The sequence below is a fragment of the Dipodomys ordii genome, unplaced genomic scaffold (assembly GCF_000151885.1).
Source record: "Dipodomys ordii isolate 6190 unplaced genomic scaffold, Dord_2.0 Scaffold27, whole genome shotgun sequence".
NCBI classification, from domain to species: Eukaryota; Metazoa; Chordata; class Mammalia; order Rodentia; family Heteromyidae; genus Dipodomys; species Dipodomys ordii.
The window spans coordinates 16,728,834-16,746,154 of NW_012267243.1; the positions used below are offsets into that span (position 1 = coordinate 16,728,834).

General features: G+C 45.8%; 2 protein-coding genes across 2 annotated transcripts in view; both read right to left on the reverse strand.

Annotated features, from left to right (window-relative positions):
- Window positions 1-250, reverse strand: part of F5 (coagulation factor V (proaccelerin, labile factor)) — a 64,350-nt gene extending 64,100 nt beyond the window's left edge. Inside the window, exon 1 of the mRNA XM_013015738.1 lies at window positions 86-250. Coding sequence (XP_012871192.1) covers window positions 86-240 — 155 coding nt within the window. The 5' untranslated portion in view covers window positions 241-250. The remainder of the gene's footprint in view (window positions 1-85) is intronic.
- Window positions 251-2,856: 2,606 nt separating this feature from the next.
- The window catches only part of LOC105985139 (P-selectin-like), a 40,187-nt gene continuing 25,722 nt past the window's right edge, over window positions 2,857-17,321 (reverse strand). Inside the window, exons 8-16 of the mRNA XM_013015551.1 lie at window positions 16,636-16,821; window positions 13,356-13,541; window positions 9,263-9,448; window positions 8,095-8,295; window positions 6,754-6,939; window positions 6,020-6,139; window positions 4,868-4,898; window positions 4,164-4,220; window positions 2,857-3,658 (exon numbers count right to left, since the gene is read on the reverse strand). Coding sequence (XP_012871005.1) covers window positions 4,166-4,220; window positions 4,868-4,898; window positions 6,020-6,139; window positions 6,754-6,939; window positions 8,095-8,295; window positions 9,263-9,448; window positions 13,356-13,541; window positions 16,636-16,821 — 1,151 coding nt within the window. The 3' untranslated portion in view covers window positions 2,857-3,658; window positions 4,164-4,165. The remainder of the gene's footprint in view (window positions 3,659-4,163; window positions 4,221-4,867; window positions 4,899-6,019; window positions 6,140-6,753; window positions 6,940-8,094; window positions 8,296-9,262; window positions 9,449-13,355; window positions 13,542-16,635; window positions 16,822-17,321) is intronic.

Here is a 17,321-nt window from a genome sequence, read left to right on the forward strand (position 1 = left end):
CAGGGGCAGGGAGGGGGGCAGGGGCAGGCTCGTACGCACACAGCGAAGCCCCTTGGAGGCGCTGGGGCGCACCCAGTGAAGTCACCTTGGCTGCGGGGTCTCGGGCCGGTAGCTCCAGGCCACGTCCTGCGCAGCCACGTAGAACGTCCGCACCAGCGCCTCGGCCCGGCGGCCTCCGCAGCCCGCCCAGCCGGCGCCCAGGAGCACCAGGACCCAGAGGCGCGGGCCGGCCAGGAGCATGGTTCCGAGCTGCGGCCGCGGCCCGCTGTGCGCTCCGGCTGTGCGCTGGGCTGTGCGCTCCGGCTGTGCGCTGGGCTGTGCGCTGGGCTGTGCGCTGCGGCTGTGCACTGCGCGAGCTCCGACGGTGACGTCCGGGCTCTGCCCCCCCCCCCGCCCCGGGGCCGGCCCAGCCCAGCCGGTGACCAGCAACTGAGGGACCATCCCCCGCAGGCCCGGCGGGCGGAGGAAGGGCAGAGCCTGCGGGGCGCGCGGGGTCCCCGTCCACACCGCACAGCGCACAGCGCAGGGTCCCCGTCCGTCCCACACCGCACACCGCGCGGGGTCCCCATCCACACCGCACAGCGCAGGGTCCCCATCCACACCGCACAGCGCGGGGTCCCCGTCCACACCGCACAGCGCGGGGTCCCCGTCCACACCGCACAGCGCGGGGTCCCCGTCCACACCGCACAGCGCGCGGGGTCCCCGTCCGTCCCATACTGCACACCGTACCGCACACCGCACCGCACAGCGCGGGGTCCCCGTCCACACCGCACAGCGCGCGGGGTCCCCGTCCATCCCACACCGCACACCGCACCGCACAGCACGGGGTCCCCGTCCACACCTCACACCGCACGGGGTCCCCGTCCACACCGCACAGCGCGGGGTCCCCGTCAGTCCCACACCGCACAGGGTCCGGGGTCCCCATCCTACACCGCACAGGGTCCCGTCCCACACCGCACACCACAGGGGTCCCCAAGGTTCCCGCCTGACCATTGCTGTGATCCGCACACAGCACAGACACTGCTTGCAGGTGGCCAGGAGAGCGGGAGCAGTCCGCCCCAAATCCTAGCGCTCCGCCTGGCCTCACCAACTACACCAAGTCACCAGAACACAGCAGAGAAAGGCGAACACACCTGGGCTGAAAGATCCCTAACCTAGCTCCATCCTCACTAGCTGTGTGGGCTTGACTCCCTCCTCTCCCCCTCCCCCGCCTCTCCCTTCCCTCACCCTTCCCTCCTCCTCTCCCCCTCTCCCTCTCTCTGGAATATAGTTTTTTTTTTTAATTTTATCATTCAGTAGTTGTACAAAGAGTATAATCTTGGCAAAACAGGAATGATAGTACAAGTCTTTCCCTGCCCTGGGCATGAACACCTATAGTCCTAAATTGCTCAAAAGAGTTTGAGACCTGAAGGATCATGATTTGAAGGCAACCTCAAGCAGAAAAGTTGAGATCTCATCTCCTATTAACTAGTAAAAGGCTGTGTGGAAGGCATGGTTCAGGAGGTAGAACACCAGCAGTGAGCAAGAAACCCAGCAAGTTTATAAAGCCTGGCCTGTGTGCCTGATTTTGTGTGTGTGTGTGTGTGCACTACTTTACCCTATATGATTTGTTGGGAGCATAAAAGTATTCTGTAAACTATATAATGCCCAGGACAAAGCACATAGTTTATGTTTATTCCTATGATTGTGATTCTCTGCCTCCAGGGTCTTTATACTACTTGAAAGAACTGTTTCATGCTGTCTTAAATCTTATTTTACTGCTGGTGGAGGTTCTGAGAACTGGACTGTTTGAAGCATTGTGGTGACTCATCCAATGTTCCCTGGGTCTAGATGCCCCAAGCTTCTGTCCATGTTTTATGCTTTTGTTACATTCAATAGGTTGTAATCTGGTATATCACAGAGGGTCTCGGTTAATCATATGAAGCACATCCACGGCTTTTGGTGCTATTCTGCTAAGTTAGAATGTCTACTCTGGAGCTGCGTGTTGTGGCGTCTGCCATAAGTACTCAGGGAGCCGTAAGCACAAGGATCATGATTTCAAATCAAGCTCCCCATTCCAGAAAAACAAAACTAGGAGCAGTGGCTCACAGCTGTAGTCCTAACTATGAGAGAGGTAGAGTGAGAGACTAAGTTTTACAAACTAGCCCAGGTAAAAAGCAGGAGACCCTATATCTGAAAAATAAAAGCAAATGGCTGAAGTCCTGGTTCACGTGATAGGGCATTGGCTGCAAGATGCTGAATCACTACCCCTCCCCCCAAAAGCAAGCATAAAAGTAAATAAATCAGTCCATTCTCCTCCTCCCTTTTGATTTTCCTGTCTCTTCATAGTAGTCCAGAGTTTTGTCTCTCCCCCTCCCCCCCCTCCAACTGTCCCTTGCATTTTCTGAACTCCTGCTATTCAAATTTATACTGCTGTTTGTCTTTCTTTATCATTTTATACAGGTGTGTATTGTAGCCAAAACCCTTCAGGGACAGGAGCAATCCCTTCCTATAATCCCAGTGGTCCCCACTGCTGTTAGAGCATCAGAATTCCCTAACAGCTTCCACAAAACCGCAAATTCCCACCTAGGAGACTGCATTCAAAACCCGTGTCCTGCAATACTTAGCTCAGTGGCTGACTTGTATGTAGCAAGCAATCTGGGGTGCTTTTGGAAGTATATCTGAGGAACTTTTTAAATGAAGGATATCTTAAATCACAAGGCAAAACTCTGTAATCTTTTTGTCATCACTTACGAATTTGCCTTTGTGTACTTAGGCTATATGACACAGTCATTAGATTATTTTTATTTTTCAGCATGAAAAATAGCTACATATTACTGTTTCTCCAGTCTTTGTATTAATTCCAGGTCTGCACTATATACTAATAAAACATACCCATTCTACCCAGAGAACATTAGATAATGAAGATTTTGCTGCTTCTCTGATTTTTCTCTTGGAGCAAGTGGTATGTTTACACATTTGCTGGCTCCCTCAAAGGTGGGGTTGACATTGGAACAATTGTACCCGTGTGCTACGTTAATGATTAAGTGGCACACACATATTTTATTGAACGAGACGCCCAACAGAGGAACACAGCATTGAAGGGGGACTGTTTTAATTACACATTCCAATACTGATGTTTGGGGCCTTTGGTTGAGGAATTTGGCAGTGAGATGTTTTTGGTCTTCTACAGCTTCTGGTGTCATCCAGAAGTTTCTTTGGAAGCCTCAGTATCTGAGGGACTAAGTGACCTCAGAGACAGCAACCACTGAAAACTCCAGGAGATCTTCCAGGATTAACCTCCAGTTAAAGACTCTTGTCTTCCAACAGCATAGAGAATACCAAAAGGCACTATTTTCATTTCTCCACAGTCTGGTCTTCTGGTGAGTCAGATGCCCCTGTCTTGGGCCAAAGCTCACAGGCAGCAGCAGAACCATTGGCGGCTGGTTTCTGTGGCTTGTGTGGGCAGGAAGGGGTGAGGGTGGAGAGCTGGAATGTGGCATAACCCTTCTGCTCTGGTCAAGCTAATCTAAAAAGGTGTTCGTGTCCTTTATTCACAATTATTTACAGAAAACTTTACAAATGTGCTACAGTCAAAGTCAAGTCTAGCAGGAAGCTTGGTGTTCCCCAGTCAGATCCTCAGAGATCGGACAAGGTGACTAGGAGAAAGAACAGGTCTCTGAAAATTAAGGGAAAAGACATTAATACAAGTATCATCTCCTTTAAAAAAAAAAAAAGGAAATCTTTCACCACATCTACCAAAGCTAAAATAATTGTCTTTCTAGATGACAGATTTGCAGTCATCCAAGCTGCATTTTTAGGAAACTCAACTATTTCTGGTGGTCTTCTGGAAAACATCAGATTATTTCTGTTTTTCCCACCAGATAGTATAATGGATTGTCAAGCAGGGAACTCATGGAATATCACCTAACTGCCAATACCAGGAATGCCATATATTCTGGCGTCATTAGAATATTTCTACCTTGGAGGAAATGGAAATACTCAGAGGAACCTATTCCCTTGTCATTTTTCTGCTGTGCATATTTACTCCTGCCAATACAGTATCCTAACATTGCTTTAAAATCCAGTACATATTTATGTTAAAAGAATCAAGCTTTCAAGTCTTCCCTTTCTCCCTACTCTTCCATTTTTTTAAAAAAAAAATGCCTTCAAAGGTCACTTACCTTCAAGGGTTTGGTTCAAATGCTGCATTTGTAAAGACTCCATACGTTCCTAGATGGCTAAAGAAGAGAAACACAAGCATGAACCACCATGTAATGCTTAGTCAACACCATCTGGCACAGTGTCTCCAGAAACTGTGGCTGCCACGTTGGCCCTGGAATTCTGTCTGCTTGTATTTGGAAAGGAAAATAAATGCATGTGCAGTTTCCAAGATGCTTCCTTAACAGCTGCGGGTAATTTGCATTACTTTACATTTTTATACCCACTTCACTTCTTTCCAGATTATAGGAAATGTCCAGACTGGTGTAAGGAGGAGATGGTTGTGATAATGACTCACAAGGCAGCAAAACCTGGCCAATACCAGAATGAGTTTTCAAAATGGTGAACAACTGTACAAAAGAGTTATAAAGCCTGCCACCATCTTCCCTTGGGGCAGTGGGGTGGTTTCTGGGCTTGAGCACTCTGTGTCTACTATACATTATGTTCTCCTTATGCTATAATTGGGGCACTTGCTGATTTTGACTACATGATCTGTAGTTAGGTTCTATTATCTGAACATTGTACTTCAAGAGAGTAAAAAAAGGACGTGCCCCCCCCCAAAAAAGTTACAAAATAAGGAGGCACACATCGCATACACGTTATCCTGACACAGCAAATCAGAAAGTCAAACTAGCAAAACTCAATTCATAGACTACTTGTGTCTTACCTGTGTGGATTCAGAGGACATTCCCCATCATCTGAAAGGAATGAGAAGACATGAATAATTGGTTTAAAAGGGGGGTAATAAAACAATGATATGAAGTGTCAGAGTCATTACTGATAGTCATTACTGATAGTCATTACTGCTCCTGGGGCTTGAACTCATGGCCCTAATGCTGTCCCTGAGTTTTGGTTTTGTTTTTGGCTAAAGGCTAGTGCTCTACCACTTGAGCCACAGCTCTGCTTCCAGCTTTTTGGTGCTTAATTGGAAATAACCGTCTTATGGACTTCCCTGCACAGGCTGGCTTCTAACTTTGTCAGATCTCAGCCTCCCGAGTAGCTAGAATTACAGGCATGAGCCAGCAGCAGGTACTCTTTAGAGCAGTGAGTAGATAGATCTTCAAATAGACCACAACTCCTTTTTAATGATGAATAGTATGATGAAGTTTCTCTTAGTCTTCATCTCTTTGGCTACATCACTGCTTACATCCTGCATCAACACCATGAGTTTTCAGGGAAGAATGCAGCTTTCTGGATACACCATGTCAGGTCACTAGTAATGCAGCAGTCCCTTACACCCTCAGCTTCGCCTTCTGCTCTTTTGTAAGCCCCTGTGGATTCAGGTGCTCTGCGCTGCTCAGCACACCATGGCCCAGCAGCTGCTCTTTCATGTCTTCCCACAGGCTGTTTTCTCCACTTGAACTCCAAAGCTCAGGAAAGCTCCTCTGGCCATACCAGAATGGTTTGAGCATCTCTATTCTAATGTTCTGGAAATATCAGGTTGTGTTTTATCCTCATATTCCTTTCCTACCTTACCTTGTCTCCCCTTGAATGAGGGACTATCATTATGGGTCTCACTGCTTAGCAGTGTGGACCTGTTGGCTGTGGTAGGAAGGAGTGAGTGAGGGACGTTTTGGTAATTGGGAGATTCCACAGGCTCCCAGTGCTGTGCTGCAGTCTTGAATCATCTGAATTTTAAGGCAAGAGTTCCCTGAGGTCTCCAGGTGATTCTGATGGGCAGGTAATTCCTGTTGCCCCCCCCTTTTTTTGGTCTTTGAATGAAATGTTTCTAAACGTGAACTACTAACATGCTGGCTGAACACCCCAATCCCAAATCACATGCAACAAGAAAGCAAGAGGAAGCTCTTTTCTTATTTACCTTTCTTTCTCAAGCGTTTTCTTAGAAGAGCCAGGAGTACCCCACTCATGGCCAGAGCTGATGTAGAAGCCACTGCTCCACCGAGGTAAGCCAGGACTTCCTGGATAGTCAGTGACGCCGCTGTGAAACAAACACGCACACATGAAACCCAGGGCCACAGACGAGGAAGCAAGGCCCAGTTGCATTCCTAAGGCTTAACTATCAAACAATATTTCTACAGCGGTCAGCTAAGCATGACAGCTTAGGCGAAAAGAATAACCCACAGTAATTTTTCTTTAGCAATCGAAGATTCGACCATGGAACAGAAAGTCACCATAGCAAGCCACTGGGGAAGTATAGGTAAGGGGAACATTGGAGGCTGAGCTAACGCTTGCCAACAGGTGGAACATAATTGAAGAAAAAAATCTGAGGTATTTTTAGAGGTAGGTGGCAAACAAAGTTCTGAGACAATAAATTAGAACTCCTTGTGAAAGAATTCCCAGCTTAACAGAGGTTAGAATAAAGGAGAAATTCATTTCACAAATCTGAGCACTGGAAACAGAGTGGCAAACATCTACACAGAATTGCTGAATTGAGTTTCTACTGTTTAACTAAACTTCACATGGAGTTTCTGGGTGACTCATGGTAAAGTGTTAAGGAGGGGAACTCAATGATGGAAAGGAAGACCACTGTGGAAAAAATATACAAAAAAAGAAACACCGGTTTCACGTTGAGTGACCTTAAATCCTATATACCTTGGCAGGTTGGCATGATAGCTGACCAGGCGCCGTTTTCTTGGCAGGCTGCTTTTGCAGAGCCATTAAGCAACTGACCCTCTGAGCAGTGAAAAGTGCAAGTTGAGCCAAAGCTGAAGTTTCCCCAGGGATTGGAACAGTTCATCACTATTGATTGATTAACGTGCAGTTCTGGGCATTTGATGGCTGTAGGTAAAAGAGAATGAAGGAGACACAAACAAGCAGAATGAAGGTAAATGAAGATTGTGATTTCATTGTCAACTAGAATATTCAAGGTTAATAAGGAAATCAACCACTTCCAGTATTTGTTCCAGCCATCCAATACTACACATACTTTAAAAAAAAATACCACTTAAAGGATGGAAGAACAAGGAGGGGCAGATCTAGCATTCAATAAACTAGTACTTCCAAAAGTACTATTTACACATTTTTTGCCTCTCAAAAATACAACTGTTCTAAAAGATAGTATCAATATATGATGATGACTAGGGCTTGTGATTATCGGAATAGATAGCAAGTCTTCAGTACAGCTGGACACTGGAAGTTTAAAAGAAGTAGAGACCATCACTTCACTTAAACTATTTTTCAGGGGGCTTCAGATTATTCTAATTTATGGATAAGAAACTATCCTCAGGAAATTAAATTTGATTCAACTAAACACTAATAAGCAGTAGCAGCATTTTGAAAAGGCTCCGTGCTGTGTTTTGTGAGGAATAGAAAGTCAAAGTGATGCGCAGCCAGTCACCAGTGGCTATACTACACAGTGGCCATTCCTATAATCCAGTGGCTAGCCCTGCAACCCACTTGGAAGGCTGAAATCAGAGGATCACGGTTCAGAGTCATCCTGGGAAAACAAGTCCCAGAGACTTGTATCGCCATTTGACTGGTTAAAAAAAAAAAAAAGCTAGAAGTCAAGCAGAGGCTCAAATGGCAAAGCCCTGAGAGAAAAGGAGTTCAAGCCCCAGTACTGGCACACAACGAAAAAGAGACAGAGCTCAACGTTTCATGAGTTGGAAGATGTCACACAGAACTAACTAGATGACAATTACTATGAAATGCTGGGATGTTTATGTGTTAATTAATGAAATTGGCTCTTATATTTTAAAGTTCATCTACTTTCATGTTTAGCAGAGTTAGAGTTCTAACACATTTTGTACCTCTATAAATGTTTCCTCCTTTAGGTCTAGGGTATTAACTTATAGCAAGAGGGCAGGCAGAGGATTTCATGGGGAGCAGGCACTTTGAATGGTTGTTGGGGCTTGGGAAGGATTTCAGCAGGAATCCTGGGTAACCTAAGTAGCGGTGGGAAGATGGCATCAGACATCCGGCTCCTTCCATTACCTCTGCAAGCTGGAGTTGCTGCTGTCCATTGTCCTGAAGGCCTGCATCTGAGAGCGCTGTCTCCTATGAGCGTGAATCCAGCTTTGCATCCAAAGTAGCAAGTGGTATTCAAACCAAAGGCTCCTGGACAGGACATTGTTCCTTGTCCGGGAATGGTGAGGGCTGGACATCTTACCACTTTAGTAGGACGTGATGCTGCACCTGCTGTGAGAAAAATGTTTTAATGTAAAGCGTTCAAGGTGTTCTCATTTACAAGGAGCTTATCTAAATTAAGATTCGTATAGAATAGCTGTGCCCCACTTCTTTCAAATTGAGGGCAGTTCTATCAGTATCTAGATCAAAAAAATGGATAAATTATGCATCTCAGGTATGGGAAACCTTATGAGGAAAATTATTTAAGTTTCCTTGAAGAGATGGTATCTTGGGCCCAAGAAGAAATGTTACCAATACACGTTTAAAGAAGCCACAGGACAGTTGGTACAGAAATAGGACAATTCTGCTGAGTGCCAGTGGCTTATGCCTACCCAGGAGGCTGAAATCTGAGGCTCACAGTTCAAAGCCAGCCTGGGCAATTAACCAACAAAATGCTGGAAGTGGAGCTGTGGATCAAGTGGTTGGGTGCTAGCCTTGAGCAACAAAGCTTAGGGACAGCGCCCAGGCCCAGTTCAAGCCCTAGGACCCCCTTTCCCCAACACACACAAAGAAATAGGACAATTCAGTAAAAAGTTGAATATCCCTGTGTCAGTGGTCTGCGTTCCCGACTTTATTGGGAGATGATGTTCGTCCTATCTAAAGTTCAACGTGAAATGGCTTTGCTATGGCGCAGAGATGATGATTGAACTCTCTGCCCTCTGTTGCCTGATTTGAACATTTGAAATGGTGATTGCAGTCCTTGTACTCTTTCAGCAATGAAGTAGTGGGTGTCATTTACTTTGTTCAGTAAAACTCTTTGAGAAAAAGAACCTCAAGTTATAAAAACAAGATGTCTATAAGAATCGCTATGTCTTAACAAGCCTAGAAGTCTGTCAGTCTTTAGAATTGTATAATCCACAGGCTGTTTACAATGTCCAATCATAATCGAATTGTTTATCATCTATAGGAGCTATGTGAGTGCGCTCCTTGTGGACAAAATTTCCAAAAGCAGTCTGTCCCAGAGAGTGTGCATTACCTTTGCAGGTTGGTGGAGCTGTAGACCATCGCCCAGCCATGGTACACCCCACACCGAACGATCCTTCCAGCACAAAGCCCTTACCACAGGAGAAACTGCAGAAGGAGCCAATGCTGAATGGCCCGTGAGCGTGAGAACAGTCCATGTGGCCTTGTTCTGGAGCGGAGAGTTCTGGGCACTGGATGACTGGAGTATCAAATTGAGAACACCACAATGTCCACGTTAGGCAGCGTCTATTGATTCGTATATGCAGCAAGTATTTACTGAACATCTATGGTATTCCAACTCTTCTATAAAGCAGCCAAAATTCCACAACACATAAAATGGGATGTTAATTACAGAAGATGGGGGGAAGGATGGTTAACTTGTGAAGAGGAATACATGTAGAGGTCACAGAGAGAAGGAAATCAAAGATTTACGCCACTAAACTCAACAAGTCACATCCTTCCTCTTTTCTCCATATCCTCTCTTGTATTCCCACCATCTTATCTTATCTGCAGAGGGAAGCTTCAAATTTCTGGTCAAGATAGCTAAGTTTTGAGCTGGGCATGGTGGTTCACACCTGCAGTCCTAACTACTTGAGTTACTGTGACTGGAAGGATCGTGGTTCAAGACTAGCGGAGACAAAAAGTATCACGAGGACCCCATCTCAACAGCAAAAGCTGAACGTGGTGACATACATCTATCCTCCCAGCTACAAAGGAAAGCCATAAATAGGAAGATTGTGGCACAGGCAGCCAGGCAAAACGCAAGACCACACCTCAAAAGTAACCAGAGCAAAAGGGGCTGGAGGCCTGGTTCAAGGAGAGTGCCTGTCTAGAGATTGTGAAACTGTGACTCAAACCTCAAGACCATTTTCTTAAATCATTTTTAAATCATTCAAGAAAGCCGCTTTCCTGTCTGAGGCGCGGCCCTGTGGAGGTTTACGGAAGCCTAACCTGGACCTGGCATGTGGTAGACACTCAAAGAACGAAATTTAATCTGTGTTGTTACCCATGATGCAGCTGGAGGGGAAGAGTCCGGTATAGACACAAAGGAAGGGATTCCCGTAAAGGAATAATGTTGTGCATATCTTTAAAGAGAGGAACATACTCTTGAACCGAGTAGGAAGCATTGTCAAACCCGTATAATCAGAGTAGAAAACAACTAAGGGTTGTGACCATCCCATGCTTAGGGCTCTATTTTCATTGCCTTGGAAGTAGTTGTGTCGTAAGCATGTTTCTTAGCTGATGCCTTCCTAATTCACTAAGTAGTGAATCGGGAAAGTATATCTACTTAAGTAGATAGACATAATTATGTATGAATCCATGAATTATTAGGTTTTCTGCTACTCTAATCATCAACATAAAACATATTGCTTTATATTATTTTTTAAATATTTAGAAAATTCTCTTTTTTTTGCCTCACTTCACTTGAGATGGATAGTAAATCAAGAACTTTTTGACCAGGCACTGGTGACTCACACCTGTAATTCTAGTTACTCAAGAAGCTGGAGCTAGAGAAACAGGGTTTGAAGCCAGACAGGCAAAAAAAAAAAGTCTGTGAGTGTGTATCTTCCAATTAACCAGCACAATGCCAGACTGGAGGCATGCTTCAAGTGGCAGAATCTAACCATGAGCTGGAGAGCTGATGTTAGTGCAAGGCCCTGGACAGCAAAGGCAGGGAGGAGGCGTGAAAGAGCAGCGCAGCCCAGGCCCCAGCGGCCCCAGGGAACTGGCATTCTTGCTAAAGCGATTTGTAGAACTATTTCAAGACTATCTCAAAACTTTTGCATCACTCTGAGTTCCGCCTGCCACGCTTGCCCTTCATACTTGGTGGTCCCTAAGCCCCTTTGATGTACCCTAAAATTGTGCAAAATACCAGGTGAAAAGCAGTGTTCTGGGACAGTGTTCAGGGATAAGATTCTGCATGTGGAAAAGAAGAGTGTAGAACATGGATTTTGGAAAACAAGAGAGAAACATAGGCGCCCTCAAAACCACGTCTCAACATCAAAATAAGACCATTGGATTCTAACCATAGAGCCTTCAATTCTGAGGACCATAGTTGACTAAAGGTTGCGTCCACTGGTCAGGGATCTTTCTAGATATGAATGGGAACTGGGCTCACGGGTGAGAGGCAGAAACCCCCTTCCACAGGAAAAAGAGGACTGAGGAGGAGGAAAGAAAACCGTATTACAGACTGAACAATCATGTTGGCTGCATAAATGATTTTAAGCTTTGGCGGGATTTTCAAAAGGACTTTTGCTTTGCCTTAAAACAGAACATTGGAGCGTATAGCTTATGATAACTATCAGTGGAATAATACATGAGAGAGAGGATGAGCAACAAAGCCCAATCCTTGCTGTCTAATCCCTAAATAAGCTAGATTTCTTAGCTGCTAGTAGTCTATCTTCCCTCCTCCCCCCCCCCCCCAGGAGAAAGTTTATTTGAAAATGAGAAAAAGCCATGAAAGAAAGTAGCAGAAACTACGTAAGAGGAATTCTATCCTTTGGACAGCAGATGGCAGCATTTTATGACCTTTAACATAACAGACGTCCGAGACAGGGGTGTGAGTCCAGTGCCCCCTTTGGTAGAGTGCCAGCCTGGCACACTATGCCCCTGCTTCAAACCCCAGTACTCTAGAACCCTAAGCAAAGACAAAATACCCCTGTGCTACAGGCTTGCCTAGTATGTGTGAAGCCCTGGACTCGAGCCCCAGTAAGCCAGGAAACAAAAGAAAAAAGAGAAATTCTTGGCTAGCCCAATGGCTTTGGAGATGCTATCGTCCACTCCTCTCCTTCCTCAGCCTCCAGGGGGTAACGAGGCTTCCTTCCTGCTGGGGAGGGAGGACAAGGGGGGAAGGGCAGCCCATGCTATTGTACAAGGAGGAATAACAGTAGCTTAGCAGTTTTTAATACGACTCAGTAGATTTCTACTGATATAGTCACTGCCGTTTCTAAGGTTTATTTCAGCAGTTTTGGCGGCAACTCTGCAGCAGACTAAATGTATTGGTGACAGACCCAGAATTTAGACGCTCTGCCACTAGGTGGCAATATGGTCCAACAGTGAGAAATACCTGAATCCTGCTGACTCCCATGCACCCTGGTTATGTGACCATTGCCAGCTGGTTCTCTCAAAGTTTCAGTTTCTCCTGGCTTACGGTGGAGATGATGATCATCTAACAGTGGTTTGTGTAGAATGTAATCATACATACAAAAACGCCTGGTACTGCACATACACTAAAGGTTGCTTATTCCTGCTAGTCTTGTTATTACCAACTTTGACTTACTGAAAAATAAATTGGAACTGCTGTGCTCTCTGAAACCAAATAGAACTGTGAAATAGTTCAGTCTGTGTTAGTCTACATGCCAGGTAGTGGGCCTACCAGATTCTTTGAGGGAAGCAAATACAGAAAAGATCTGCTCTTGAATTTGAGGATTCCACTAATTGACTGTCTGTCATGCTGTGCTAGAGTGAGCAGGATGAGCTTCATGTCAACAATACTTGCCACAACCTCCTTTAACTCAATGTAGCAACGGCAGAGGATGAAAAGGTGGAGGGGGCACAGGCTCTGCTCTCGAGGACTTTATAATTGATATGGAAATAGAAGGAAGAACCAGTAGAAAAGAGTTCTGTCACATCCATCCCTGAATATCTTCAGCGTTGGGGACTTAGTGCTGGGTAATGGCAAGTTTGAGAAGGAAGGAAGGAAGGAAGGAACAGCCTAAATGACTTCTAAAGACATCATCACAAAGGTCTCAGTGAAATGGCTGAGCTTCGTCATTTCCTAATGGCTGTCCTTGAGCAAGTTACTCTTTCAGAGCCTTTGCTTCTACATCTGTAAAATGGAGGTGATACTCATTATTCCAGAATTTTGCTAAACATCATTTCCTAGGACGTCAGGAAAGAACTTTATAACACTATGAAAGTAGATGATTGTATGAGGATAGAAAGGTTGTTCGAAGGGACTAAAAAGGAAGCTTGGTCTAACTCCCATGCTTTGTGGATGATGTGTTGTTCTAGCTTGAGGACACTTTCATAGGAATCTCTGATGATTCTTTCATCCCATGATATTACCTGGAAAGTCATAAGAAAAAACAGACCTTGGTTCCTACCTTTACATGTTGGAGGGGAGCCTGTCCAGTGTCCAGATGGAGTACAATCCAGTCTTTCTGGTCCAGATAAAGAAAACCCCTCATCACAGTTGAACTGACATGTGGATTTGTAGCTGGAACCTCCCAGAGGCTGGACGCAAGTCACTGTTCCATTTTGAGGACTTAGCAAAGGTGTGCAGCTTATAGCTACGGTGGACATGCAAGAAGAGAAAAGACCATGTTAGTGTACAGCAAATCTGAGACTCAGAAGGAGGAAAAGTATAATCCTTGCCCTGCAGGCCTTCCTAGCTATAGAAGGAATAGTAATAATTCACATAGAAAAATCAAATTTCAAAGACAACACAAAAATCATGGACACAGTGTTGGTGAAAAATTCACTAACTGTCTGCAAATGACAATTTACACTTCTTCTCAAAAGCCTCATCCCACAGTGGTCAGTCATAAATGACTCTTTTTGTTCACTTTACAAAAAAGTGAATTGGACCTCTCAGTTCTTTGCACAGCATATACACATGATGTAAGGTAGTAGAGGACTTATTTGACTGGGTTGGTGATGGTGTGCTGTGACTTTTGGCAAGTCACTTAATCTCTCTGAATCTCAATATTTTTAAAGGAGGAAAATAATATTACCTAGTTTCTAAGATTCTTTAAAGTCAAGATTGAAAATACTCTCAATACAAATGTTGACAGTCGTTCCTTGTGTGGTTAAGGAAACAGTAAAGCCTAGATTCAATATGTTGACATAAAAAGTCAAGGCTAGGGTTGGGTATGGCATCTCATCCCTCTACTCTGGAGGCAGAGATTCAGGAGATTGTGCTCTAGCAAAAAGCTAGTGCGAGCCCCATTCAATGAACAAGCTAGACATGGTGGAATGTGCCCTCTCTCCAACTACCTGGGAGGCATAAATAGGAGAGTCATTATCTAGGTCTGCCCGGACCAAAAATGCTAGAGCAAAATAACTAGCCCCAAAATAAAGCAACGAAGGCTGGGACTATTGCTCAACCAGCATAAATCTTGCCTAACAAATAGGAGGTGCTAATCATCCAAAATAAAAATAAAGTAAGGACTCAGCTATACCCAGTTTCAAGGTCTTGCAAGGGCTTAGTTTAGAAGTGTGTGACTTTACACCAGATAAGAGGGTGCTACGGCTGTTCTGGGGCCATTTTTAGCCGCTTACTCCAGAGGTTTGGCCAGAGGTTTGGAAAGCCATTTTCTGTACTCTCTCTTCCCAACATCCTTTGCCCTCCCTCCCAGATTCAAGTTCCTTCCATCCACGTGGAAAGCCGTTCTGTCTTCTGTGCCTATGTGTGGGGTGCGGTGGAGGGAGAAGAGACCACGCAGAGAGCTCCTAAGTTAGTAAAGACCCAAGGGGCAGATGTGCCTCAAGTTCTTGGTTTGGTGGAACCATTTCCAGCTCTTCTGTGGCTTGGTCTTCTTGCGGACAGTAAAAAGGGAACTCGGCTGATAACTCTCTTCGAAGTGTTACAACAGCCTCAAGACACACCTCCCGGCCCTGACCACATTTGGGAAACTCACTCGAAGCGTTCCCAGCAACAAGAGGAGAAAGTTCAGTCAGAGTAAACAAAGGACGAAAAGCAGAAGGAGCTGGAAGGTCACCTGAAGCCAGGGGGGTGGCCACCTCCTTCTGGCTGTGAGCCCACACCAGCCACACAGGTGAAGCAATGAACAGTGGCCTGTGCCCTGCACAGCCCTGGCTTTCCCCCAGAGTTCTGATGAGCCGCTTCGTCTCCCCAGGATGAGCGGGCTCAGGGCTGTGTGCAGGTTGAGGCTTAGTTAGGGTGGGTGCTAAGGGGGGGAACTACAGCTCTACCTGTGCTTTCTAGACCCAGAGCTGGGCCCTGGACCCCAACTCCAGTGGCTGACCGCACCCCTGTGTGGGGATGAAGGAATCCGATTCTGCTCAGTTCCGTCAGTAATTACTCTTTGGTTTTGTGTCTGTTTGTTTGTTTGTACTGTTAACACAACCCAAGCGTAAAATGCATATCCATTCACACACGCACATTTGTGTGTGACCTGAAGAGAAAGCGGTTTCCTCTTCATAGAGATGTGTCTCTGCCTGCCTTCACTCTGATGTTGAAAGGCAGGGCAAGTAGTGCAAAAATATTTTACCCTTTGGGTTTTATCATTAACATTACATATATATGTATGTATACCATAAAAATATTCATTGCCTGGGGGAGGCAGGGAATCAGATGGGGAAATATTGGGGGAAAAATCATACCAGAATGGGAACAATAGTTTAGGCTAGGGATATTTAAGAGGATGGATTTACTTCTCTGGATTCTTCTTGTTCTATAGATTTTATAAATGAGAACCTTGCTTTTGGCAAACAGTATTTGCCATAAATCTAAATAGAGTTTCATACACTGAGGGGAGAAGTAATATAGAAGATAAAAGTAGACATCTGACCCAGGTACTGGTGGTTGAGGCCTATAATCTTAACTACTCAGGAGGCTGAGATCTGAGGATCGTGGTTTGAAGCCAGCCTGGGCAGGACAGGCTGACACTCTATCTCCAATTAACCACCAAAAATCTATTACTGGAGCTGTGGCTCAAGGGGTAGAGTGCTAGCCTTGAGCAGGGCCAAAGCCCTGGGCCCAGGACTGGTGCTTCCTCCCTCCGCCCCCCAAAAATCTGGTTTTTAGTTTGCAAACACAGTCAGTTAGAGCCAGGCCTGTTTCTGCATCAGCAGAAGGCACTGGCTTTTTAATATCATAGACAATGCAGGTTTAAACACCTGTATTTGAAGTTGTACATTTCTTCTGAGAATCCAGTAACTTCCATGTGTGGAGTGGGTTCCTCCTCTTTCCAACTCTCCTATCTACATCTTGGAGGATTCTGCATTAGATTCTCCCGTTCTACCTGTACAGCCCAGGACCCCAGGAGGAAGGTCCACATCAGCTTTGGGAAACATGCAGGGAGCTCAGAGGGGGTGTTGCCTCTGTTTTCCTTCGAATCTTATTTCCAGATACTTAATTTGTGATGGGCACCCCGAGGTCCTGGTAAAGGCCCGCTGAGGAGTCTGCTGGGCCACCACAGCCCTCTCCCCTGTCACCAGGTGTCTAGACACACGTTTCTGCGTAGCCTCTGCAGATATTTGCGTTTGGGATCCTTGGGTTACCAATGAAAGCATGAATGATGATATGCCTTCATTTTCCAGCCCCTGTCAAACACGGCCCTACACACCCACCGCCTCTAAAACGCAGCCTTCCATTTGCAATGATCACCCCAATTATTCCCAAAGGCAATGCGCCCTTACCCCGGCACTCTGGGGGAGGGGCGCTCCAGCGTCCTGTAGCCATGCAGCGGACCACCCTTGCTCCAGCCAGGAGGGAACCTTCTCTACAGGAGAAGCTGCAGACCGACTGATGCTGAAATGGTCCAAAAGGATGTGAGCAATTCATCTGGGCCCTTCTGGGCACGGGAAACTCCTGGCACTGCACAGCTAAGAAGGGAGAAGGTAAAGAATCATTATACAAGTACTTACTGGTTTTGTTTGTGGTGTGTGTGTGTGTGTGTGTGTGTGTGTGTGTGTGTGTGTGTACATACCAGTTCTCAGGCTTGAAGTCAGGGCCTGGGCACTATTTCTTAACTTTTCTACCCAAGGCTGGCACTCTACTGCTTGAGCCACAGCTCCCCTTCCAACATTTTGCTGGTTAATTGATGATAAGAGTCTCATGAACTTTCCTGCCCTGGCTGGCTTCAAACTGCCATCTTCAGATCTCAGCCTCCTGAGTTGCTAGGATTATAGTCATGAGTCATGGACACCTGGCTCGATGCTTTCTCTTTTCTCAATTTCACACGTGCCTATATTATAACTTAGCTTCACCTCCTCTCATTCCATTCCATACACCCCGCTTGAGAATGGCAGAGGCTCTGTGTGTCTGTCTGTAGAGGCTCTGTGTGTCTGTCTGTCTGCAGAGGCTCTGTGTGTCTGTCTGCAGA